A 27,576-nucleotide genomic window follows, 5' to 3' on the forward strand; every position below is an offset into this window, starting at 1 on the left:
GAGCGTTGGATACAACCAACGAGTCCAGTGGCAAGTGTCCCTTGATGTATGTGGGATCCGAGGGCGCTGCCTTATATTTTCTGTCTATGCGAGGGTTGATGACACGCGCCCGGGTGGGCTCCCTGAAGACCTCCGTTGCGTGTTTTAGCACCCCCTTAAGCATCGGCAGTGTCTTGACTGACTTTTCGGCTACTGAGAAAGTGTCAAATAAAAAGTCCACATCCACCGGGTCTGAGTGCAGCTCGACGTCGTGGTTAGCCGCAGCTCTCTCGAGGAGAGCGTTGAAGGCCGCTGAGTCCTCCGTCGGTGAGGTCTTTGCCGCAAAGAGCTGCGGTTCCTGACCCGATTGCGGGTCGTCTGGGTCGGCTCCGGCAGACCAAGGAGCAGGTTCCTCCTCCGGATCCGAGTACGCCGGATAGTTGTACTCGTCGTACTCCTCATCGTCACCTTCCCCTGCATTAGAACGAGTAGGATAACGTTCTACATGTGTGGGAGACGAAGGCTCCATAAGGTCCGAACCACCCGTCGAGTCCTTCTTGTTCTTCAGAGGAATCCGAAAACGCCCCAGCACCGGTTCCGCAGTGATTTTTCTCTTGAGGAGGGACAATTTCCCTGTATTGGCGTCGATGACGACCTCTCGGCGCTCTTCCTCTGCGAGTGACTGGAGCCGAGGCTTCAACACCCCTAACGCCTGCTTCGGAGCGAAGGCCTTCGGCGCCGATTTCGGCGGCAGGGTGTAGCGAATAGGCGTCTGCGCCTTCGCCGGCTTCGATGCAGGCTTCGGCTTCACTCCCTCCGGCTCGAGAACTTCAGCGCTTCGAATCCGTTGGAGGGATTCCACTACCTTCTTCGCCAATACCGGAGAGGGCTTGACTGGCTTGTGAGCCCTCCCGGAGTCGGAAGTCGAATCTGCCGGGGACAGCGTCTTCGGAGTCGACACCTTTCCATCCTTGGTTCCGACGGTCGGAGCCGGTACAGCCGGAGCCGTGGAATCGCTTTGGCGCTTCTTCGGAGCCTTTTTTGGGTCGTCGACCCCCAATGTCTTCGGCGCCGACGCAGCTGCGTCGGCCGCCTTTGGTTTCGGCGTCGACCCCGAGGCCCTGGGGTCGGCCATCTTGGCGTGGCTCTTCAAGTCGGCCATCTTGAGTGCCTTAGGTGTTGACACCTCCCGAGCCTTCTGCCCCATCAATGGAGCTTTCACTTTCGGTTTCGAAACCGACTGCGTGGATCCCGATGGCTTCACTTTCGCTTCCTTCAACGGGAGTGGCCCCTCCAAAATGTCCGTGGCCTGGCCGAGAGGCGGGGCTGCTGGACTAGTAACGAGGTCTTGGGTAAGGCCCGAAGGCGATCCCTCGACCTGGGCCGTGTCTTTGGGATTAACCCCTGAGTCAGTTTGGGGATGCTCTTCCTCCGAGCTATCCCCCACGGTGGCAATGGCCTCATCGTCGCCCCCTACCTCGTCGCCGGCTTCATAAAAGTCCGCATCTTCCGCGTCGCCGGTTTCCTCTTCCTCCGACGCAGGGTTAGAGTCCGAAACTTCAAAACCTTCGAAGATGTTGTCCGGCAGGCTCGCAGGGGGTTCCGCCAACTGGGCCTGGAGCCGAGCGGCGCGACGCTGCTTTAGGGTCTTCTTGCACCGGAACTTTGAACAGGCCATACACCTGGTCTCGTCATGTTTCGGTGATAAACATTTGTTGCACACAGGGTGCACGTCGAGGTGCGAATATTTGGAATTGCACACCGGGCACTTCTTGAACGGAGTACGTTCCATGATAGGAGCTTCGAGCGTCGAGTAGGCCCGTCCGCGCCGAGAGCACGCGGAGGGGCAGAGAGTGTTCAGAGCTGAGAATAAGATAACCCGAACGAAACAGTACCGACGCCCAGCCTAAAGACCGTTAGGTCTCAAGTAGAAACAGAAAAGTACTATCGGTTCCGACAGCGGGACCGAAACACATCCGAACCCAATGGCGGAAAAAAACAATCTGGGGATGGAGGCGATGCCCATGCGCACTGTAGTCCAGGGGAGGAGCCACCTATCTCGTGATACTTCGAAGACTCTTCCAGGACAACAATGTGCAATCATCCGGACCCAACACTAGGCGGCGATCTATGCACAGATATGAATTCAGCAGCCCACATGCCTCGAACCTAAAAGCACCACTTATGAGTTAGTTCTTGAAGTCTTGAGTGAAAGAAGAAGAAAGAAGTATGTGCAAGTTCTTAACAGTCGCTTTCTGAATAAAATGTAGAAAAATGCAATTTTCCTGCAGCTTTTGTGGAAAATAACAGAGGTATTAATTCATAACTGCACCGGGCTTGAATTATGTGCACATTTATACTGTGGTGAGCGGAACAAGGTCCAGATCACCAGGCTCTCCTGAGCCCTTTAAGCCTGCCAAGACACACATGTAGTTAATTCAACTTTCCGAGTTGTATCCCAAAAGAACACAATGCTGGAAATCTTCCCAACTCTAATATATCCAGCTCCCCAAATCTAGACGAGGATAGACCTAATGTCTAAATGCGCGAAGTTAACAGCTGATGGATTACCATGAAGGACACAATGATCTAAGAAAGCTGGAGAGGCCCCCTACCTTAAATTACTGCCATACTCTGTGCATAGATATAGTAATTTCTCATTTCATCTCACCAACCGCTCACACTACATTCTTTGTGCAGCTCCGCAATTAGACTCGCTCAACATTCACAGAGACAACCCTTTCTAGAAAGATATGAAGTCACTGCTCATTACCATATGAATTACCGAATAATGAGATGGCAGTAAACCAGGTATCTTAACCTGTTATGGAAGGATTTACATTTTTGCAATTGCAGAGCCTCTTTTTTTATTCACAGTTGCTCTCTTCTTACGCTGTGATTTTTGAGTCAGCAAATTCTTAAAATGTGAAATGCGATAATGGTCTGTATGGTGAGGAGTCGTGTTCTCCAATTTAAGTACTGTTTTAATCTCCAAATCTTTAATTCTTTAATTTCCTGGTGTATTTAGGTTGCAAACGTCTGTGCTTTTTGATTGAGATCTACATGATAGTATGATAAATCTCCTAATATTTAGGTATATACTTAAACTGTGCTAATCTGCTTGTTGAATTCTTGATGTATTTATGTTAGATTTTATATGCAATTGTGTATGTTTTTATGCTATCTTTTATGTCAAAAACACAAATCAATCAGTCAATGAACCAAAGTACTCCACAGTTGTTAGAAGAGGACATGTTCATCACTACAAGAAACACTTAAAATTAACAAAAATTTAATATTTTAATATAATAACGATTTTTTAATTTAATAACGATTTTTAAAGCGCCTGGTGACCCAAGGGCATCCCCGCGCTGTAAATTTTGTAATCCTGTTGAGGGGGAGGTGGGGTGGAGAGATGCTTGTATGGGAACTCTATTTCGGAAATAGGTGGGTCTTTAGTTTTTTGCGAAAAGCAAGGTAGTTAGGTTCAAGTCTGAGGGAGCGTGGAAGGGCGTTCCAACCAGCAGCCGCTTGAACGGAGAATTGTCGTCCTCCTGTACGAGTTTTTTTAAATCTCGGTATACTGGCCAGGTTCTCATTCTGGGATCGCAGAGATCTGGTTGTAGTGTAGGGTGTGATCATTTTGCTGAGAATCGCGGGGCCAGATCCGTTGATCAGCTTATGTGTTGTGCACATCGCCTTGAATTGCACCCTTTGGCGCACAGGGAGCCAGTGCAGGGCTTTGAGGGCCGGCTTTATCCTTTAAAAATATCCTTTAAAAATATCCTTTCAAATCAGTATACTGGCCGTTTTCTTCAGAGGAAGAAGAGGCAACGGTCTGAAAACAAAATTTTCAAAACCTTAAAGCCTGGGTTTAAAAGCAGGCTTTGCCTGCACAGATGAACAAAGCATTTTTGCATGGTTTTAACCGACATAACTGGGATTGAAATGGAACTCTTAGTTAACAGTGACATCAAGAACACAGTCACCCCTTCTCTCTTTCAAATTAACTGTTGTTGTGAGAGCTGCTTGCTCTCAGTAATTTTACTGGTTTACTGTATCAAACAGCCATAAATGAGGCCTATGTCAACAGAAGTTCAAGTATTCAGTAACAGGTATTTATTACAGCTCGTAAGCACTGGGTAAAGTCAGTTTCAAGGCTTATGTTGCAAAGGGGGATACTATATGAGGTTCACCAGCCTGACTTTAGTACAAGTTATTAATTTTACATACATAGCGACAGGAGATTCTTAACCTCTTCGAGGCTATTGACGGAACCGTTCCGTCACGGCTCGCGGGTGAGCTGTGCTCATGACGGAACGGTTCCGTCACGGCCCGGCCGCCGCAGCGCTGATTTCGCACCTGCGCGGCGCGTTTAATTGAGCGGGCGGGGCCGTGACGGAACCGTTCCGTCATGAGCACAGCTCACCCGCGAGCCGAGACAGAACGGTTCTGTCACCCGCGCAGCTCACCCGCGCGCCCCCCGCGACCGTTAGCGCTGCGGCGGAATAGCCGCCGCAGCGAAAGGGTTAAGGTCAGTCGAACATGGAAGAAGTAACCTCTGCCTAAGGATGTTGAGAGGCTAAATAAATGTTTGACAACTGTTTGAAAAGCCACAATCTAAAGTAAAGTGTTTGCTAAACTGCATGCGCTTCAGAAAAAGATACAATGATGGAGAATGTGTGCTAATCATATATTTCCTATGAGTAGTGTATTAATATTGCTTCACTACTTTTAAATGTTAACGCATTCATAAGGTCAATCTTACTCTTGACAATAACACCACGGAACTCTGATGAAGAAACAAACAAACACTACAGCTTGTCTCCAGCAATCAGCTTTCTTATAGTGCAATGCATTCTATGGTAACCAATTACCTTCTAGAGTCTGGCTCCTGGAGATCCTCTTTAGATAGGGAGCCATTTCAGCTGCTGTTAAAGGAGTGAACACAGACATACTGACTAGAGGCAGAGACCCTGGAGTAGCCTCATCTGTAAAGCAAAAGAAAATGAAAAATCAGATCCAAAAAAACTTCCTGAAAAACCCCAGCAAGCAGATGACTATGTAGACCAAAGATTCTATGTGACGACTCAGTTTCACTGAGACACTTTTTTACTTTCTACATCAAACTCTGACCCAAAGTAAAAAGGTAAAAGCATTTTAATATATTTTAGATTGTTATAAGATGGTTAGTTTGGTAGTTGGCCTGAAAAGGAAATGTAGAAAGAACAAATCCAACCCACCTTGATGAAATTGCAATCATCTGAAGATAAAGACAATTTGTATTTAGGGATAAAATAATGAAACTGCAAGATTGTTGCTCAACTGCCTACAATAGAGTCTTGAAGTTTTACATTACTTGCCAATGAAAAACGTTGCAAATCTCACAACCTGTTTGTATTATAGATATGATGTGGCTACATACCAGTGTTTACAATGCCAAATAATTAGCCTTTGTAGTTGGCTGGAACACAATCACCGGATTATGACGTGGTTAACAACCTATAGGCTCACCTTCTTTTTCTTCTTCTGATGTCCTTTCCAAACCACCAGTCTTACTAGGTAGGCTCAATCCAGCCAATAAGGATTTCAGCATTACCAGATCACTGTTCTCTGAAGATAGACCACTGAAAAAAGCAAAGGAAACACAAGAAGATATATTAACTACCACCAACTCATCAGAGGACATGCATATGAAAGTTCGGAAAATAGAACCGTTGTTAAGGAATGAGGAGTAGGATTGGTGCAAAAGAGAGGTTTACATCACAATTGACTAAGTTTATGATCACAATGATTGAGGTACTTTCAGCATCCTGAAGAGTGTCAAAATAGAAATATTGCCAGCACCTCTCTACTACTTAACTCGTCAGGGGAATGAGCCCTATGACATAAATGTCAGATATAGAGAACTTTCAAGGTAGGGTTGTTCATCTTTCTTGTGAAGCACCACTCAGTGTGAAGATTCTAGTTAATAGATGTGCTAAAAGCACCCTATTTCATGGCAAGCACTTCCAAATTAATAAATGAACCCACTTGGTGTACCACAAGTACTCTTAGCTTACCACTCACGTTTTCATAATATACAGTTAATATTACACTCATGTTTATCCAGAAGGATTAAATACGTAGATTTGAGAGTGCACATGGAGGGTGAGCGGGTCATATAAAAAGAAGTTCAGATACTTGTCTAAAACCACCAGAATTATTACTTGTAAACATAATGCTTCATCATCTGCAATTATTCTTAAAATGCTTAGACAGTAGGTTAGAGCATTTTCTTAGTTCTGTTCCTATCCGGACAGTTCAGACATTCCAATACAACCATGCAATTCCCGTCTGACAGCTGGTAGTGCCTATAGGAACTAGAAAGTGGATTGGTTTTATTTACAAAATAAAGTTAAGAAACATTCAGATCTGATAAGATTAGTCATTTTAATTTGGGCATCTGATTCTACTTTTCAGCTCATGGCATTAGGTGACAGGAAAAATGTGACATTAACATAGGGTCTGTGGTGGATCTTATCATCTCGGTGAATGAGCAAACTACAATATGAAGTGGTGGCTGTTCTAATAATAGTTCTACAGATTGGATATGACAAAGTGATCACCTCTACAGACTTCAGAATCAAGACTGTAATGTCTTGTGGAAGATGTGGGCTGAACACAGTACCTTCACAAGCCCATGTCCTCACAGCCCAGCACATGTCCTCAATAGGGACAACCTGGACAGACCTGACAAGGCAACTTTCAATCTCGTGGAAGAGCCCTGATCCCCTGAGAAGGTTCCTTTTTGGGAGCAGCACAGGAAATCATAACAAACAGCACATTATATCTGAATAAAATACTCTTTTGAGTGCCCCTGCCCTTCTTGGCACCCACATATCTAATGAACAACTGATCATTGATCAAGTTTTTCAGAGCCCTGTCTGCATTGAATCTCATCACACTGCGACAATCCAAACAATGGATCCTTTCCTCCTTTTTGGTTGAATGAAGAGGCTGGTATAATGCAGGCAGGGTGATAGCCTGACCTAAGAGTCCATTTTTGGAGACATGAGACTTCGACTTTCAAAACCAGTTTGTCTGGAAAAAAATAATAGTAAATGAAGGATGGACGCAGACCCTAAAGTTTGCTTACTCGCTAAACAGAAATACTGGTAATCAGAAAAAACTGTTTTCCTTGTCAACAGCCACAACACGATGCTGTACATGGTGTGTAACTCAGACACTATCAAAAAGGTGAACAGCAAGTTAAAGTACCATTGTTGTACTAATAAGTTTGAAGGCTGAAACATGTACACCCCTTAAAGGAATCTCATAATGACAGAGGACAAACAAAGCTGGTAGGTCAGGTAAACAAAGAAAAGCTGAAAGGTTGCCTTTAACCTCTTGCATGCGGCGCAAATTTTCGCGCTGTGCGGGCGAAATGAAGAGTGGGCGTCACAAGTAAAACAAAAGAGTTAGAGTTGTTCCTCTCTAACTTCAGGTATGACGGAGCAGGCTCTGGAGGTTGGGATGCAGAACCTGCTTCTCCCATTTTTGCCTGGGCCGCTTTCAGTTCCCAATCAGACCATGGATTTCCCCTCATCTTTTCTCTCTTTTGGATCTTCTCAGGAACTGATGCTCTATCAACAGCATTCTTGAAAATGAACCTTACTCAACAATGAAAAGATCAGCATCCAAATCTCAAGTTCATCTTTGATGACAAAATGCTGGCTTTTTTAGCATGTCATTTTCTCCTAAGAGAGGTATGATCCAAAAAACGGATTAGAAATTCAGTGCTGTTACATGTACTTTTCTGACTCAAGAGGTTTGTGTGGAGACCTATGTGCTCTTTAGTTTCTTTTAGATGGACTGTACTTTAGCCCTGAAGATTTTCCTCCTTTGTCTTCAAAGTGAAATATATTTATATAAATTTAAAGAGGTGTCCTCAAACGAGTCCGGATACTGACCTTCAGAATTGAAACTTTGGAATCCAAACGGACTCAGACTCATTAATTCTGCGGTGCTGCACTATGGTGATGAAGCAATGCTCAGCTCATGTAGACTCAGCAGAGACCCCTCTCATCCCCCGACCCAAACACAAGCAGAACAATATTTCTCTAGTTGAATTATCAGGCTCTACGTCCTCATTAATGTATGTTATGGTTGAGTGCCACTTTTTTCATCTAGTTAGAAAAAAGGCACTGTTCCTAACCAAGCCACTAAATCGCTGGATTATCCAAAGCAGGTAAATCAAATAGATCTATGCTGATAAACCAGTCTTAACACCAGGGTAGAGGAGTCTAATTAATTAGCATTTAGCATGCTAAGATTACCACGGCAGCGGTCTGCATTATCTATTGTTACCAATTACTTAAAATATGCATGAGTAAGCTCTGGCTACACCCACCAGAAGATTAAATCTCTCTCACCAAAAGCTATTGGCTGTTTTGTGTATCATTTCACCTGCCAGGGAATGTTTACACTCAATCATCTATCTCACAGAGGCAGCGTAGACAGAATACAGATGTTTTTGTGTTACTTTTGCACAACAAAGGCTTTTACGTGGTTTTGTTTTTTCACTTCTAGTTTAGACTCAAAATGCAAGTCAGGATAATAGTTTTTTTGCTAATGCTTTGTACTCTATGTAGTGAATTAATCATGACACGCAATAGGCTCATTAATCAGCAGGTCCGTTCACCCGATGCACTGCAGACCCTGCAAACTAAAGTTTTTCTAACTAAAGCTTATTTTTGCATACGTCTTTGAAAGGTAAAAAGTAAATAATAGTGTCAGTGCAAATATACTTCTTTTCAGTGAAAACTGTGTACAATGTCGACAAATCGGTTAGTCACAGAGAACTGTCTGAGACCCTATCCAGGCAGTGAAAGAATGCGAGATAACTTCAAGGGGAGAGACAAATGCATAACGAGCATTTGCAATGCAATAGGTCTCGAATTCACACGAGTTTGAGCTAGTACCATTGTAAATGACAATGCCTTTTATTTATGTTTTGGGTTTTAAAACATAAATAAAAGGCTGATATTACATGCTACATTGAGTGATCCTTACGTATATTCTTATACCTTGGACCTATACCCATGAAACTTCTCTTAACCTATGGGTATCTACACCTTTATAAGATCCTTTTGAGGACTTTGACTCTAATTTGATGAGACAAGATTAGTGGGTGACGACGGCGGTTTTCCTTCGGGTCACCGCATTCTCTCTTCATTTGAAGCTTTTTTCTTTCAATGCCCTGAAGAAGTCCCCTGTTGGGACGAAACGCGTCAGATGTATGGTGTTTAATCTTGCACTGAAATAAAGAAATTGAATCGAGGAAGCAGCATCTCTGTGACTCATTGGAACCACATTATATAACAATTTATTTTATGTCTAATATTGTGGTGCACCTGTGCTGTTTTGCATAAATAAAAGGCATTGTCATTTACAATACAATTAGCTTAAACTCTCACAAATGCGAGACCTATTGCATTGCAATAAAGGGCCTTCTCGACCGCTTGTTAGATTGTGATGATCAGTGGAAGAGACCGGCCTGCGATGTCTTCAAAGTAATGATAAATAGTGCAGTGAAGAAGATGAATAAGTGTTGTAAATTACACAGACACAAAGTGTGAAGTGAGAGTTACATATGATCCGAGCTATAAACACGAACAAAGCGCTCCAACACCTTTTGCTATGGGACTACACTGTTGCGGCTCAGGTGGATGAGGGGGGGCTATTTCCTGTCCTCTCCGTGATTTGATATGCAGTGTGGCATTGCATAAAGTTATTGCTATCTGTGGTCTAATAAACACTCCAACTGTAGAAGGGCCCTGGCTTCACCTCCTGGTGCAGGGCGGGCTGTGATTTATGGCAGGCGAGGAAGGGAGGGATGGCCTTGGCTGCAGCTCCGGCCTCGTCCGGTGGTGGGGGTATTAGTGGTATTGGTGGTGGTATTAGTGGTATTGGTGGTGATGGTATTGGTGGTGGCGGTATTATTGGTGGTGGTGGGATTGGTAGTGATGGTGGTATTGATGGCGATGGTATTGGTGGTAGTAGTATTGGTGGTGCTACTGGTAATGGTGGTATTGATGGTGGTGGTGGTATTGGTGGCAGTGGAATTGGTGTTGGTATTGGTGGTGGTTGTTGTGGTATTGGTGGTGGTTGTTGTGGTATTGGTGGTGGTATTGGTGGTGGTGATGGTATTGGTGGTGGTGATGGTATTGGTGGTGGTGATGGTATTGGCGGTGGTGCTGGTATTGGTGGTGGTGCTGGCATTGGTGGTGGTATTGGTGTTAATAAAATAGGCTTTTGAAAACAACCCTGTCAAGTGGCTTTAGTGCAGATGGCATGTAACACAAATGTGCTGTTGTTAGCTTCAGTCCATTAGCACACGATTATGTGCTACCTGGAATTCACATTCTGAGCTGGGATGGTGCAGTGAGCTAAATAACGGTGATGGATCAAGCCCTGATCTTTGGACTGGGTAAGAGTGGTCTGCTTAATTCAGACACTCTGTTCATCACCACCCCCTTTTCTGAATCACCTGGAATTCACGTGACTTAATTCGCTAATCATTTCTAAATCCATTTTACATCGAAGGTTGATAATGCTTTTAAAGTGATTGAAAGCGGGCTCCCATGTTACGGGGGTGGCCGGGCTGCTTTAAAACACAAGCGATTTCAGCTGAAGCAGTTCATGTCCAGTCTGCAGTAAGAGAAACTCAATAAAGTAAATAGTGCCCACAGACTAAACAACAGGTCCCGTGTAACAACAGAAGTAAAGGGACCAGTAGCCATGGGAGGTTACAAATGAAGACAAGGCAATACTAAGGAGGAACTAAAAAGCCTATTAATGAATCCGAAGGCAGCATTTACGAAAGACAATGACACAAGCCAATGAAAAATATAGGCGGAGAGTGGGTGCTGGCTTCTCTCCCATACCCAACTACAGCAGTCTCACAGAGCGAGCAACGCATACACGCTGCCTCCACGCTCTATTTAATAAAAAGGGACAAGCGCTGCTAAATTGAAACATCTGTGTTGACGGAAAGGGAGAAATGGACTCCATGCCGGACAACTAGAAATATACAACAAAGCAAGCAAATCTACTAAAGATGCACAGGCTGGCGACCTGTTCTCATTGGGAACAGCTTCACCTTGATGTGAGAGTCTGATCTCAATTCACGTTATGGCCCTTGGTGCAAAACGTAAGCACTGATGGGAGCGGGAGGGGGGTCAAGGGGTTGGAATACTTTGGCCCCCTTCGGCTATGTGGCAGAGAAGACCTAGCCTTCATTGTTTGCAGATGCTAAAACAAAACTGTGAAATGCCACAGAAATAAACAAATCTTGCAAAAAAGTCTCTGTGGAGATCCCACTTGTGGAACTCTGAAACGGTTCTTAATTGGGTGGTGGTTCCAAGAGAGAAACAAAACAAAAAAGAGAGGAGGAAGAGTGAAAATAGAGATATTGGGAAAAAACAGGAATGTAAAAGAGCCCCCAAGCCTAAAATAAAAAGCCAGGAGGGCTTTAATTGGGCCGGGTCCCTCAGCTCCTAGACCCTGCAGTAACTAAAAAACGGACATTGAAACACGTCCCTATCTGACCCTATATTCACGTTGTTGGCAATACTGGCAAATAACACTGACGATTTCTGACCAATAATGTAAAAGGCATTTAGGTAATCCTGGTCCGCGATTTAGTTCCTGTTTACATACATGTCAACATTTTGAAAGAGGGAGAAAGTGAAAAGAATCTGTGGAAATACATGTTCCCTACTGACTAAGATTAAAACAGAATCACTTTTAGGCAAGAGAGACAGATAAAAGAAAGCCATGGTGGGCTTTAGGAATCGAGGTCTGCTGGCATGTTTGGGTTATTATTTCACGTTTTACTTATTCTTGCATTCCCTTGGTCTGTTGGTTATTTCCAGAATGTTGCGTTTCTGAATTTGTTTCGTATAGCATATTACTCTTGTAAAGTGCATACTTTGAACTAAGTTGCCTTGAAGTTATTTTGCTTTAAACAGCCACGATTGACCGCTCTGTAGTAGCGGTTGAAGGCAGTCAGAGTTTCTCCCAATCGCAGTCAGTGGATCAAATAAGGTGTTCAGAATCACATTGTCATCCAGTCCTTGCCCTTTCGGCAGAGTGCAAATGTGCGTGAGGCAGGTACACAGTTGTCAAAATATTGACACAGCAAAATTAATACACAATATAGTGGTTACAGGTGAGTGGATGTATTGTGTGCATATGGAGGGTGGTGAAGTGGAGATGCAAGGACGTGTATTCAGGAGAAAGTGAAAAGAGGGTGCTGAAGAGGAAAGAAATAAGGTATAAGATGTGCAGATGGACGAGATGTGGAGAGAAAAAGAGCGACCATGTTTAAAAGAGTCATTATAATACGCACCACAACCCTCAGTAATGTTTAATTTACAGTCTCACATTTTCAGAATTGTAATATTTTCAATATATATTTTATTTACAACAAAATAATTGGTTACTCATTTACCTTAAACAGCTAACAACTAATGACAAAGCCAATAGTCCTGTTTGGTTTTAGGTGTATGTCAGTTGTGTTATATATCTGGAGGTAATAACAAAGAACAGAACGAGACCAAAATATTGGCCCAGTGGCACACTATGGGAAGCACAGAAATTTAGTTTAGATGTTTAAGTCACGTCCGTTACATAGGCAGCGCCCAACTTTTTGGATCCCACTTAAAGCCATGAGAGCCATTAAGCGTAGGATGGTGGAATAAAGCAGGATGAGATGGAATCAAGACTCTAGAACCTTGGTATTCAACAACCATAGCATTTGGCAATGCAATAATTTACAAATGAAGCATTGCTCCATCCAAGATGTGCCACTCAACTAGCTTTCCCGATCAGACCAGGCGAGTGCCCCACTGTCGACTGCATGTCTCACTTTAAAGACCCATTCCATACCATCTGAGCCGTCCTTGCAAGAACCTCCCACAGTGAAAAATCTGAATGCTGGATCTGGTTGACTTGTAAGCCCAGGATTGAAAACTCTCAAATGCATGCCCCACTGAGGCAAACGCACACCTTCCAAATTCTCATTTTCACCGAACAGCAATTATTCCATCCACTACTCAAGGTGCCGTGACCTTCCACACAATTGAGTATGAAGTCTAAGTTTATGTCCAAGGGAAAACAAGCCTTCTGTGGGGTGTCTTTAAGCCATCTGCCACAAGTGGGATAACATTGCTTCAAGGTCTGAGGCTGGTACCAAGTGCTTGAACCTCCCTCGTAGGCACGTAGAGTTATTGAGTCAACTTTAGATACGTGTTAAGAAAGTTAAGATCATAAGCAAAAGAGAAATATTTTTAAAAACTGTGCTATTCACCAGCTGCTAAAGGTTTAAAAAAGTGCCTCTTTTGTCAAACAGTGAGAATTTAACAGATGTATTATGGAACTTGAGATTAACAGCTTCATTTATTTACCTGGGATGCAAAAGTTACACGTCTTGGATCTGTCAAGAACCACAAATGAAACTAAAATCTACCTGCACACTTAGCCGGGAGCAAGCATAAATAAATGGCAATCAGTTATCACAAGCACAATAAGTAAAAACTCAGGTGCGATGAAAGCCACTTACTGCAGAGGGTCCGAGTGCTTTTGCAGGAAAGCTACAGCTGCTTGTGCATCGCATGTGATGTACTTGTGAATAAACTGCACAAACTTGTTGATGAAAAATGTCAGGAAACGGGATGATTTTTTGTGCGACTAAGAGCAGAAAACAGAAGTAGTGCATTACAATAATGTCAGACATTGGTGACCCCCATCACTGAAAAGTGCGGGATGCGAACATGCTGCTCACCATTTTTACACTATATTTCATTGAATTTAATTCAAGTAATAAATACACCAGCCACAAAACAAATGATGCATCTCGGTGCTGTCACACTCAACAACAACTATGGGGTCTAAAAGCGCACTTAGTACATCTCCAATTATGTACAGCAGATAACTTTCATTTACAACAATAAATGGGAACACAGCTCAATGTGTCATTAAATGCTCTCACAGTGCTTGCAGGGGTAATGCTGGCACGTGTCAAGCCTCGTTTCAACACCATAGCTCCAAACTTCACTTCGGTATGGGGACACAAGCAATGAATGTTGAACTTGGTCATCATGGGACAGTATCATGAACATGTTGTACATCAGTCTGCAGACTCGCAACAGGTTCATGCACCTGTTTTTTGTTAAACTTGAACTGTCTCGATCACATTCTGGAAAACACAGAGAAATGTTTGCCTCTTCATGTGTTTGAGCTGCACTGTGTGCAGATCAGATTCTAATTCGTAGATTTTCAGGGTTAATGTTAATGATGTAGGGAGCAAAGCCAGTAAATGGATGCCTTCTAAGTTCATGCATGTTCTTGAAATGTCCCCTAATCTTTATGCAAGGCGCTGTGTTGTTCCTTTGTTATGCTTTTCAGACCATAAAAATTAAAAACAAAGCACGGAGTACTATGTGAGGTGCTTTTTGGAAGACATGTATTATCTCAGGTATTTGTGTGCACAGTGATCTTTGTTGCCAGATGAGCACTAGAAACCGATGCTCCAACCTGCTCTCAGTGAAGGATGACATCATGGTGATGCCCTTCACTGAGATTCTTCTCAGAGTTCAGTTGCGGACTTGGAGGCTGCACTTTTACTGCTTTGACACCAGAGGGGACAAAGCAGGAAAAGTGCAGCAAAAGCCAGTGTTTTTTGGTTTCTACTGACAAGCAAATATTCCCCGTGCTTATGTTTTATCTGTTATAATTGGTTTTAACTGGAAAACAAAAACCCTAAATATATCCTATGCAACACCTTTTCTTGGAGCAATCTGAATCCTATTCTCATTGACAAATCCCTGGGGTGTGTGAACACTTCATCCCATATCATGTCTTCTATTTCACCTAGGTCTGTCTACCAATGAGTTCTCAATGTAGCTACGAGGCTATGTGTATCATCAATGTTCTTTACATTGAGGAGATTGCCATCTTCACCATGTAAATTTCAAATAATCTACTTTCCAAAGATGTCTCTTCTGGTATACATACATTGCTTGGTATACATTGGCACAGTGCATGTTTAGGCTGCATTTATTTGGAAGCCAAATATTTCTCTAGTATAGACATGGTTTGTAGCTGCTCAGAGGTTGTGATCCCCTTCTTTCCCTGGGCATTCCCAATGTAGATATGCCTGTAGACCCAAAGTTCTTAACCCTTTCGATGCTCATGACGAGCTCAGCTCGTCATGAGGCACAGTTGAGCTGTGCTGATGACGAGCTGAGCTCGTCATGAATAATGGGAAAACAAAGGATCAAGCATGGGAGGGGAAAAGTCACAGCAGCCAAGGTGTTAAAGGCTGCCAATGTTGTTAGATACTCATATCTACTTCCCATCCAGAGCTGCGCATTTTGTATCCACGCTCCTTTTCACCCCACTTCACTAGTGACTCTGCCCCACATTTCCAAACCCAATTCTGTGGCAGTATGGCAGATAGTAGAGCATGTTTATTAAGTTTAGTAACAGTCTTTTTGGCAGATACTTTATCTAACCACAGACTCCTCAACTTTTCAATTTCCCTAGGCCCCAGAATGGATCCAGAAATATTCAACCAATTGCTCAGGTATGGGGAAAGATGGCATAATTGGATTCTGTGGCGGCCTAGCAACACCTCTGGAAGTGACCGTGTGGAGCCCCATACAGGTGCTGCCCTTGTGCGCTGACGTCAGTTCTTCTTGAATTCTTCCACGCTGCCAGAAGCAGATCAACTGTGACAAACTGGCGATAGCTGTGTGCCATCCTTTTTATATCACAGGGGTTCACTGCACAGAAAGGGGAGGAGTGAGGGCAGTGAGGACTCTTCGGTTAATATCCACTAAAACGAGAATTAGAGAGTGAAGTAACTTGTCCTTCTGATGGATACTTCTATTCACAGATTCCTCAACTTATGAATAGATACCCATGCAGAACCTGCCAAAAAGTGGAATGTCTGAGGAGTGATCTCACAACGAGTCTTGCAGTATTGAACAGGTAAAACCATCTTCACTGCAGACTTAATTGTTGAGAGAATAGTGCTTTGTGAAAGTATACAGACTTTCTCTGAGCAGCCTGGTAGATGTCTAGTACCAGGACACAGCAAACTAAGTCCCTTGGCTCCCTATTGGCCTGGGTGCAGTGTTTTTTTATGCACAGGATGATCTGTTGTGACAGGGTTCCTTTCTACTGAGCTTCCCTTTCTTAGCACCAGCAACACCAGTACTCTCTGGTACACTCCATGCATAAACAGAGCTCTTCAAGTCTAAAGTTGGTCCTGTCAATTCCTGAATTTATGATTGACCCTAGGAAGGGTTGCATTTTGAGAGGGACAAAGTGTGAATCGGTGATGTGAAAAGGTGTCTACGAGAGGTATAGCGGTTTATATTTGTGCGAGACACAGAAGCTTGCTTGAGCTGTTGATCAGCCAATCGTCTAAGTAAGGGAATACAAGAGTACCCCCTCATCTTAGATGTTCTGCGACTACCACAAGGCATTTAATGATGACCATTGGGCTGGTATTTACTCTGAAAGGCAAGACTTTGAATTGATAATGATGGCCACTTACGACGAAGTGCAGGTAGCATTGGTGGGCTGGATGGATGAGATATGGAAATATGCATTCTTTAAATCCAATGCTGTCATAAAATCGCCTTGATGCAGAAGTGGTATGATGCCCTGCAGGCTCACCATGTGGAAATTCTCTGGCAAGATATATTGGTTGACAGTCCTGAGATTGAGGATTGATCAGAGTAACCGACCTTCTTGGGGATAAGAAAGTAAAGGGAGTAAATAACCTGCCCTCAGTGTTGTAAGGGAATGGGTTGAATGGCTCCTTAATGTAGGAGGGCTCATACCTCCTCCTCTAGAAGGGTTATGTGATCCCCAGTGAGGCGGTATTCTGGAAGAGTATGAATGAAGCTCAAGAGAGTAATCTAATTAGACCACAGTAGGAACTCATATGTCTGAACTGATGTACTGCCAGTGCAGGAGGAAATTCTAGAGTTTCCCCAAAATGTGTTGTGTGGGAGTTGTAGGGAGTCAGTGTTTAGTGGTGATAGTGGCCCCCTTACCAGAGCCTTCCTTGCCTCTCTCTATTGTTGTTGACCTTTACCTGCCTTTTGTGTAACGTTTAGGAGTGTTGGGGTGGTAACCTTGCTGCTGCGGATGGTAAAATCTTGAGTCTGGGGAGGAGGCCTTCGAAATCACACAGTATTGCTGCCTTCGAAAGACTCCTCTCTGGCTAGTGGTCTGGACAGCATCCATGGCCTTGCCATATCCTTCTTAAAATATTCTAGTATATGGTCTACCTGTGGCCTTAACAAGCATTCTCCATCCCTCTTGGGGTGGAGATGAGTGGGAAGGAGCACAGCTGAAATACGTTTTAGATCTGGTCTCCTATTTGCCTACAGGGAATACAGCCATCAGGAACCCTTCATGTCTTGGTGGAGAAGAGCTTAGAGGAGGCCATATCTCCTGGTTTCAGCGGTATAACACCTTGCTCAGTAGTCTTACTTTATTGGAGTCTGCCCCTTTAAAGCCAGTGTAACTCGTAGTTGGTGGTGCACCTGTGTTGTACAGTCACCCTGAAATATAGATGGGGCAATTTGAAAGGAGCTTAACAGGAGTTGTGGTTGTACATGCACTACTCCAAGCTGTGGTGGAAGGGAACACTGGAACCTAGACTAAAACATACCCATTGCTGCAAAAACTAACCATGGTCTCTTGTAGCTAAACCTCCGGTGAGTGCTTAGGCTGCCTCATCAGGTACAGGTGGGTAATCAGTTGTGGGCTATACACTCAACTGGCTGCAGTTGATACTGAAGGTCAGAGTCTGACCTCTCATGGCCGGCTCTCAACCCGGGCCTAGGGAGAAGTGAGGACTACTGCGCCTTGCACCTTCATATAGATTCATGTTACAAGAAATTCCAATTTATGGCATTAAAATGTAGTGTTCTAGCTAAAAGCTCAAGCTAAAAACAGTCACAGCGAAAATATTACTAGAACTGGGTAAGTAATCCCTTCCTAAACAAAAATGTGATGTCTATCGACAAGCAAAGTTGAAGGCTCCTTACCTGTAGAATGCCGATGATGGAGAGGAGACAATCCCACAGAGGTTGCTGGTGTTCAGCGTTGAATACCTGTGGCTGTAATAGTTCTAGGATACCCAGAACATGGGTAAAGAAGGTTAGATGGTTCTGCTGTCGGAAATCCGGAAAATTGAGGTGTACTCTTCCATGTAACAGGGCAGCGATCATTGGTAGGTGCCTGCACAGAAGCATTATATTTACACTTTGATACACCAAACACAAAACTATTTTAGGTGGAGAAGAGCAAAGTAACAGCAAGCATTTTGTACAAGACTGTGCAAGAAAAACTTTGCATGGCTATCACATCAACAATATGCTTCTGTGGCCAACAGATGTGCTGTAGCTATATTTACGATTTACAAAAGGGGGTGGTGATGAACAGAGTGTCTGAGTTAAACAGACCACTCTTACCCAGTCCAAAGATCAGGGCTTGATCCATCACCGTTATTTATCTCACTGCCCCATCCCAGCTCAGAACCTGGCTATATGCAAATCAGTCTGTCCCTGGCCCAGTGCATCATGGGAACAGGGCAGACTAAACTACCAAGCCAATTCTTCACCAGAAAGGAGACAAGCTACCGGGGACCGGTTTCTGGCATTTCAGCCTTCTTCGGCCCGGCTTGCTTGAATCCTGATGGAGCAGTGAGAAAGGGACTCATGTCTGAGTATACCCTGCCACACCTATAGTGGCCAAAAACGATTTACAAAAGGGGGTGGTGATGAACAGAGTGTCTGAGTTAAACAGACCACTCTTACCCAGTCCAAAGATCAGGGCTTTATCCATCACCGTTATTTATCTCACTGCCCCATCCCAGCTCAGAACCTGGCTATATGCAAATCAGTCTGTCCCTGGCCCAGTGCATCATGGGAACAGGGCAGACTAAACTACCAAGCCAATTCTTCACCAGAAAGAAGACAAGCTACCGGGGACCGGTTTCTGGCATTTCAGCCTTCTTCGGCCCGGCTTGCTTGAATCCTGATGGAGCAGTGAGAAAGGGACTCATGTCTGAGTATACCCTGCCACACCTATAGTGGCCAAAAACGATTTACAAAAGGGGGTGGTGATGAACAGAGTGTCTGAGTTAAACAGACCACTCTTACCCAGTCCAAAGATCAGGGCTTGATCCATCACCGTTATTTATCTCACTGCCCCATCCCAGCTCAGAACCTGGCTATATGCAAATCAGTCTGTCCCTGGCCCAGTGCATCATGGGAACAGGGCAGACTAAACTACCAAGCCAATTCTTCACCAGAAAGGAGACAAGCTACCGGGGACCGGTTTCTGGCATTTCAGCCTTCTTCGGCCCGGCTTGCTTGAATCCTGATGGAGCAGTGAGAAAGGGACTCATGTCTGAGTATACCCTGCCACACCTATAGTGGCCAAAAACGATTTACAAAAGGGGGTGGTGATGAACAGAGTGTCTGAGTTAAACAGACCACTCTTACCCAGTCCAAAGATCAGGGCTTGATCCATCACCGTTATTTATCTCACTGCCCCATCCCAGCTCAGAACCTGGCTATATGCAAATCAGTCTGTCCCTGGCCCAGTGCATCATGGGAACAGGGCAGACTAAACTACCAAGCCAATTCTTCACCAGAAAGGAGACAAGCTACCGGGGACCGGTTTCTGGCATTTCAGCCTTCTTCGGCCCGGCTTGCTTGAATCCTGATGGAGCAGTGAGAAAGGGACTCATGTCTGAGTATACCCTGCCACACCTATAGTGGCCAAAAACGATTTACAAAAGGGGGTGGTGATGAACAGAGTGTCTGAGTTAAACAGACCACTCTTACCCAGTCCAAAGATCAGGGCTTGATCCATCACCGTTATTTGCCTCATTGCACCATCAGGATTCAAGCAAGCCGGGCCGAAGAGGCTGAAATGCCAGAAACCGGTCCCCGGTAGCTTGTTTCCTTCCCAGTGTAAGAATTGGCTTTTGTAGTTTGGTTTGCCCTGTTCCCATCATGCACTGGGACAGGAACAGACTAATTTGCATACAGCCAGGTTCTGAAACTGGGATGGTGCAGTGAGCTAAAAAACGGTGTTGGATCTAGCCCTGATCTCTTGACTGGGTGAGAGTATTCTGTTTAATTCAGAGACTCTGTCCCTCACCACCCCTTGTTGTAAATATTTTTGTCCACCCTAAGCGTGGAAGGGTATACTCAGATGTGAGTCCCTTGCTCATTGCACCATCAGGATTCAAGCAAGCCGGGCCGAAGAGGCTGAAATGCCAGAAACCGGTCCCCGGTAGCTTGTTTCCTTCCCAGTGTAAGAATTGGCTTTTGTAGTTTGGTTTGCCCTGTTCCCATCATGCACTGGGACAGGAACAGACTAATTTGCATACAGCCAGGTTCTGAAACTGGGATGGTGCAGTGAGCTAAAAAACGGTGTTGGATCTAGCCCTGATCTCTTGACTGGGTGAGAGTATTCTGTTTAATTCAGAGACTCTGTCCCTCACCACCCCTTGTTGTAGCTATATTTACAGCATAAAGGGTTCCAAAATCGAGTAGGAAGACAACTGAGAAGTTACAGAAACTTGTGTATTTTACAGAAACAAAGTCACTCATTTTGCCAATCTTCAAAGCCAGAAGTTCTGTCTCACACAAAATAAAGCTGTATTGTGGTACCAGAGAAGGCTAAATATTGCTGGGTGAAGTACAGAAGCAGGAAAACTACCTACCTCAGCAGAAGGATAGGGTGAGCCACAGCAAGCTTCCTGCATGCCATGTTAGCATCTGACATACGATTTTCAGCTACTTTTGAGTCAGTAGTGTCAGCCAGGAGGGTTATAAATCTGTGAACAAGAGCATCCAGCTACAAGTGGAATAAAAGGAAACACAAATTAAGTAGTAGAAAGTAAATAAATGAATTATAATAACTCTGCCTTCATGCCCACAGTGTTTCTTGCAAAATTAGGAAAATGCTACTTACCAGTATGCATCTGTGTTAGACGGACCGGGAGGGTCGGCCGAGGAGAGAGGGAGAGGTCTCCGGGGAGAGCCGTCTCCAGCGATCGTACAGACAAGTAACTTCCCCCCCACAGACGTACACCACACAAGGATAAGGTTCAACGTTACTTTATAAGCAATTCTTTAAGTACGGTGAAATGGTACAAGGAGGTCTGGACTCCAGGGTCCCCTCTAGATTAGTCTCTTGGTTGGGTAAGGGGGTAGCGGGACAGTCTCGTTACCAATCTGGTGGATATGGTGGTAGATGAAATAGCTCACAATCCTCGAGCTCGGCGTTCTAGATGATCGGGCCGCGGCGGAGCCAGCAGGTCCCGATGGAGGTGGAGGTTACAAACGGTCCGCGGCCACGCCAGCAGGTCCCGACGACGATGAAGGTTTCAGAAGGTTGCGGCAGCGCCAGCAGGCAGGACGATGGTTCGCAAGGCAGGGCTACGGCAGCGCCAGTAGTCCGTCAAGGATGAGTTCTTCACTGCGTCTCTCGACTCCAGGATACAACTGCCTTCCTGCTCTGGAGCTGCCCCAGTTATAGGTCTGGCGCCCTTTGATGTACGGACCCTCGCACTTGGAGGTCGGGAGGTCCGGGATGAGGGAGTCCAGACACCCAGCAGGGGGGTGGAGCCAGCGCCTGGGGGAGCTGGGGGCGATCGGCACTTGGCGGGGGAGAGCCATCGACACCTCTCTCTCCCATTGACCTGCCAAGTAGTCCGCTCACCTCCTGGGTGGATGGTGGTGCCGGGATGTCGGGGCCTGGCCAGGCCCAGGGTTAGGGTCGATCGGAGGCCACGCGGCCTCGTGGTGCTGTGTCCAAGATGGCGCCCAGGCCGGGCGAGGGGGCCGGTAGGGGATCGGGCCCATGAGGTGGAGATGTTCAGGGGCAGGGGTCCCATAGGAGACGGGAAACGGGTAGTGGTTGCGTGTAACACCTGAGGAGCCGGGCTCGGGCCTGGTCGTGCGGGGAGGGAGCAAGCCCTTCATGTGGCCTGTCCAACATGCGTCCCCCCCAGCTGAAGGCGGGGAGAGTCACCCATCCTCTTGGGGACTCTCCTCGTCGAGGCGGAAAAAGCGTGACAGGCCATCTGCGTTGGCGTGGTCTTGCCCAGGCCGATGTTCCACAGTGAAGTCCATCCCCTGCAGGGAGATGGACCAACGTAGTAGTTTCGGGTTTTCCCCCCGCATCTGCATTAGCCACTGCAGGGGCCGGTGATCGGTCTGTACCCGGAAGTGGGTACCGAAGAGATAGGGCCGGAGCTTTTTGAGGGCCCACACCACTGCGAAGGCCTCCCTCTCAATGGTGCTCCAGCGTTGCTCTCGGGCCAGGAGTCGCCTGCTGATGAAAGCCACTGGCTGGTCAAGTCCTTCGGTGTTCAACTGGGAAAGGACTGCCCCAATGCCATGGTCGGAGGCATCCGTCTGGACGATAAATTCCCGACTGTAGTCGGGGGCCTGGAGCACAGGGGCGGAGCACATGGCGGCCTTCAGCTTCTCGAAGGCCGCTTGACAGTCTGGGGTCCAGTTGACCTTCTTTGGTTGGTTTTTGGATGTGAGTTCCGTGAGGGGCCCCACAATGCTGCCATAGTCTCGCACGAACCGCCGGTAGTAGCCTGTGAGTCCCAAAAAGGCACGGACCTCGGTCTGGGTGATGGGGGGCTGCCAAGACTGAATGGCCGCGATCTTGAGTTGCAGAGGGGCCACCAGGCCGCTTCCCACCTGGTGCCCGAGATAGGTCACGGACCCCTGGCCAATTTGGCATTTGCTGGCCTTGATCGTGAGGCCAGCTCGTTGGAGGGCCTGTAGCACCTCTCGGAGGTGGTGGAGGTGGTCGGACCAGTGGTGGCTGTACACAGCGATATCGTCCAGGTAGGCGGCGCTGAATTCTTCAAGCCCCGCCAGGACCTGGTTAACTAGCCGCTGAAACGTTGCTGGGGCATTCTTCATGCCGAATGGCATGACCTTGAAATGGTAGTGGCCATCAGGGGTGGAGAATGCAGATCGTTCTTGGGCCCGGGGTGTGAGACCGATCTGCCAGTAGCCCGCTGTCAGGTCGAAGATACTGAGGTAGCGGGCAGCTCCCATGCGGTCGATTAGTTCATCTGCCCAGGGGATGGGATGTGCGTCTGTTCTGGTGACCGCATTCAAGCCCCGGTAGTCGACGCAGAACCGGAGTTCCGGCGTGGCGCCGGGGGCGGCCGCTTTGGGGACCAGTACTACGGGGCTGGCCCAGGGGCTGTCGGAGGGCTCGATGACCCCGAGCGTGAGCATCCTGGCCACCTCCTCTTGGATGCAGGCCCGTACCCGATCTGGTACGCGGTAGGCCCGGTGGCGGATAGGGGGACTGTCCCCAGTGTCCACGTCGTGTACGCACCAGGGGGTGACCCCTGGGGTGAGGGAGAACAGGGTGGCGAACTGTAGCAGGAGGTCTCGGCATCCTTGGCGCTGTTCCAGGGTGAGGGCCTCTGAGAGTCGGACCCCGTCCACGGAGCCGTCCTTCTCCCGAGTTCGTAGGAGGTCAGGGAGGGGTTCGGAGTCCTCCTCGGCTCCATTGTCTGTTGCCATCAGGAGGCTGAGTTCTGAACGCACAAAATGGGGTTTCAGCCTATTAGCGTGGAGGACCCGGAGAGGGTTCCGTGAAGATTCCATATCAATGAGATAGGTGACAGGGCTCTTGCGCTCAATTACTTTGAAGGGCCCCGTCCACTTGTCCTGCAGGGCGCATGGCTCGGTGGGGGACATTACCCACACTTGTTGGCCGGGTTCAAATTCGATGGAGGAGGCATTTTGATCGTACCACCTTTTCATGTCCTCCTGACTGGCCTCCAAGTTTGCTTTCGCCATCTCTCTGAATCGTCGGGTCTGGTTGCGGAGGGTTAGGAGGTACTTGAAGACATCTGGAGGGTTCTTTAGTGGGGGCATTTCCCAGCCTTCTTTGACTAGGCTGAGCGGCCCTCGTACCGGGTGTCCATACAAGAGTTCAAACGGGCTGAAGCCGAGGGACTTCTGGGGAACTTCTCGGTAGGCAAAGAGGAGGCACGGCAGTAGCACATCCCACTGGCGACGGAGGGGCTCTTCCAACCCCCCAATCATCCCTTTGAGCGTGCGGTTGAACCGCTCAACGAGTCCGTTTCCTTGAGGGTGATAGGGGGTCGTGAATCGGTAGGTGACCCCACACTGTTGCCAGAGGGACTTCATGTATTTTGAAATAAAGTTTGTGCCTCGGTCGCTGACGACTTCCCGGGGGAAGCCCACACGGGAGAAGATCCCCATCAGGGCCCGACCGACTACAGGGGCTGTCACAGTTCGCAGGGGAACAGCCTCAGGGTAGCGGGTGGCGTGGTCCACCAGTACCAGGATGAACCGATGTCCTTGTGCTGTACGGGGGTCTAGGGGCCCCACAATGTCTATCCCCACCCTCTCGAACGGGGTGGTGACTACTGGAAAGGGTTGCAGGGGGGCTTTCAGCTTGTGGCCGCTTTTTCCACTGGCTTGGCACGTGGGGCAAGATCGGCAGTGCTGGAGTACATCGTTCCTCATCTTGGGCCAGAAAAAGTGGGTGACCAGGCGACTGTAGGTTTTATCCTGACCCAGGTGGCCAGCCAGGGGGACATCGTGGGCCAGGTTTAGCAAGAAGTCTCTAAAGCGGAGGGGCACCACTAGCACTCGACTAGCCCCTAACTCCGCGATTCTCTGTTCGCTATACAACAGGTCATTGTCCCAATAGACCCAATGGGTTCCGGAAGTATCCCCTGAGCTCTGAGCGAGGGCTTGTTGGCGGAGTCCCTCGAGGGAGGGACAGGTCTTCTGTTCTTGGCGAAACTGTTCCTGGGTGGGCCCCCCTTCTTGACGCCACTGGTCCAGGCCGGGAAGGTCCTGAGGCTGAACGAGGCCTTCGGGAGTTTGTTCTGGGGGGACGGCCCGGTCGGTGTCTTCTACTGGAGCGACCGGGGGAGGAGGTGCCGGCCATTCAGGTTCTTCGGGTCGGGGGATGGCACGGGCGGCCATGGACCGGGTGGTTACGCACGCCCAGTCCGGGATGCCCAACATCCCCAGGTGCTCTCTCCTTTCTACGGCGGCCCACGGGGAACTCTCAAGGTCATTCCCCAGGAGACAGTCTACGGGGGCGTCATCTCGGACCGTCACTTTCAACATGCCGGAGACTCCTCCCCACTCGAAGGGGACGCAGGCCATCCGACATAGACTCTCCGAATTGTCGGCTGAACGGACAGGGCAGAGAATGTTCGGCAGGATCTGTTCTGGGGTCACCAGGTGACAGCGGACGGCGGTTACACTGGCCCCGGTGTCACGTAGGGCTTCAGCCCGGCGTCCATTAATGTTCACCCATTGACTGTACTTCCGGGTGTTGGCGGGTAGGGGGACCCGCGGGACCATGTCTCTTCCCCCTAGGCATGCTAGAACCATGGCGGCTGGTTCCCATTCTTGGTGTTCTTGCTCACATTCTTCATGTTCTTCGGAGATTTGCTCTTCCCCCAGGGCGACGGCAGCCATCTGGCGGGGTCTCGGAGTCTGGTTCTGTGGACAATTCGGGTCGTTTGCGTAGTGGCCGACTCGCTGGCATCGGTGACACGTGACATTGGCTCTGTATCCCGGCCGCGCCGGGGTGTTGCCCCGGTTGGCCGGGGGTGGGGTGCTGGTAGCGGGGGCGGCCGGAGCGTTGTCTCTTCCTCGTCCTTGGCCCCCTCCTCCTCCTCGGGGACGGTGCTGACCGTGGTGGTTCCGGTTCTGTTCATAGGACCCATTTCGGCCCACTCGGGTGATTTCCCACCGGTCAGCCTCGGCGGCGAGCTGCCGTGGATCAGTCAGTTTACTGTCTAGGAGGTGTTGCCTGAGCTCGATGAAGCAGTTGTTTGATAGATGCTCCCATACCATGAGATTGAAGAGTTGTTCGTAAGTCGTTACGTTGCTTCCCTTGATCCAACCCTCGAAGGCCCGGCTGAAATAGTTCACGTATTCCACCCAAGTCGTACCCGGGATCCGGGTGCAGTCTCGGAACCTCTGGCGGTACATTTCGGGTGTGAGCCCATAGCGGGTGAGGAGGGCTTTCATGTGGTCATAGGAGGTCATCAGATGGTCTGGGAGCTGTAGCAGGGCATCGCGGCCCTCATTGAGGAACCTCCCCCATAGACCGGCTCCCCAGTCGCTTCGATCGATCCGGTGGGAGGTCATAGCGATCTCGTAGGCTTTGAACCATTGCTGTATGTCGTCCTCTCGAAAATATTCTCGGACGACATCCTTGGGGATGTGTACCTTTTTTTCTGTTGCCCCTGGGGTGCGCGGTTGCTCGGGCACCCCTAATTCTTTGGTCTGCTTGCGTAAGTCTATCTCAGCTAGTTTGCGCTCATGTTCATACGCCAGCCTCTTCTCCTCGAGCTCTCTTTGTCTCTGTTTCTCTTCCCGTTCTTCTCGGAGCCGCAGATGTTCCAGGTTCAGTTTTTGTTCGGCTAACTTGAGTTCGCCATCCATTTTGAGCCGGGCCATTTCTAGTTCGTGTAGTCGGGTTCTTTCTCGTTCTTGGATCTCGTCTTGCGAGAGACCCGTTCTTCGCTCCTCGGGAGCCGTGGTGTCTTTTTCTGCTGCTGCGACATTTTGGTCCGGGGGTCTGACGGCCCCGGTTTCTGCCCAAGACTCAATGGCGTGCTTGAAATCGTCTTTAGTACTTAGACCGGTGGTAGCGATACCTAGTTCAATGCAGAATTGTTTCAACTCACGATGGCTGTATTCTTCCAATTTCTCTATCTGGAATTTCTCGGTGGATCCGCTTTCTTTGGTTGTCATTGTGATTTCGTCGTGGGGTGAGCTACTCTCTGTACGATTATGCAGTGATTCGGATCGCGCCGCTGGCCACCAATGTTAGACGGACCGGGAGGGTCGGCCGAGGAGAGAGGGAGAGGTCTCCGGGGAGAGCCGTCTCCAGCGATCGTACAGACAAGTAACTTCCCCCCCACAGACGTACACCACACAAGGATAAGGTTCAACGTTACTTTATAAGCAATTCTTTAAGTACGGTGAAATGGTACAAGGAGGTCTGGACTCCGGGGTCCCCTCTAGATTAGTCTCTTGGTTGGGTAAGGGGGTAGCGGGACAGTCTCGTTACCAATCTGGTGGATATGGTGGTAGATGAAATAGCTCACAATCCTCGAGCTCGGCGTTCTAGATGATCGGGCCGCGGCGGAGCCAGCAGGTTCCGATGGAGGTGGAGGTTACAAACGGTCCGCGGCCACGCCAGCAGGTCCCGACGACGATGAAGGTTTCAGAAGGTTGCGGCAGCGCCAGCAGGCAGGACGATGGTTCGCAAGGCAGGGCTACGGCAGCGCCAGTAGTCCGTCAAGGATGAGTTCTTCACTGCGTCTCTCGACTCCAGGATACAACTGCCTTCCTGCTCTGGAGCTGCCCCAGTTATAGGTCTGGCGCCCTTTGATGTCCGGACCCTCGCACTTGGAGGTCGGGAGGTCCGGGATGAGGGAGTCCAGACACCCAGCAGGGGGGT

At 47.8% G+C, this 27,576-nt stretch overlaps 1 protein-coding gene across 2 annotated transcripts in view; it reads right to left on the reverse strand.

Annotated features, from left to right (window-relative positions):
• INTS1 (integrator complex subunit 1) overlaps nt 1-27,576 on the reverse strand; it is a 536,581-nt gene that overhangs the window by 70,413 nt on the left and 438,592 nt on the right. For both annotated transcript variants that reach the window (XM_086940596.1, XM_086940597.1), the window contains exons 40-44: nt 20,789-20,922; nt 18,096-18,288; nt 13,586-13,713; nt 5,494-5,606; nt 4,857-4,970 (exon numbers count right to left, since the gene is read on the reverse strand). In XM_086940596.1, the coding sequence (XP_086796722.1) occupies nt 4,857-4,970; nt 5,494-5,606; nt 13,586-13,713; nt 18,096-18,288; nt 20,789-20,922 (682 nt within the window). The remainder of the gene's footprint in view (nt 1-4,856; nt 4,971-5,493; nt 5,607-13,585; nt 13,714-18,095; nt 18,289-20,788; nt 20,923-27,576) is intronic.

Source organism: Lissotriton vulgaris, chromosome 10, assembly GCF_964263255.1.
Source record: "Lissotriton vulgaris chromosome 10, aLisVul1.2, whole genome shotgun sequence".
Classification (NCBI taxonomy): domain Eukaryota; kingdom Metazoa; phylum Chordata; class Amphibia; order Caudata; family Salamandridae; genus Lissotriton; species Lissotriton vulgaris.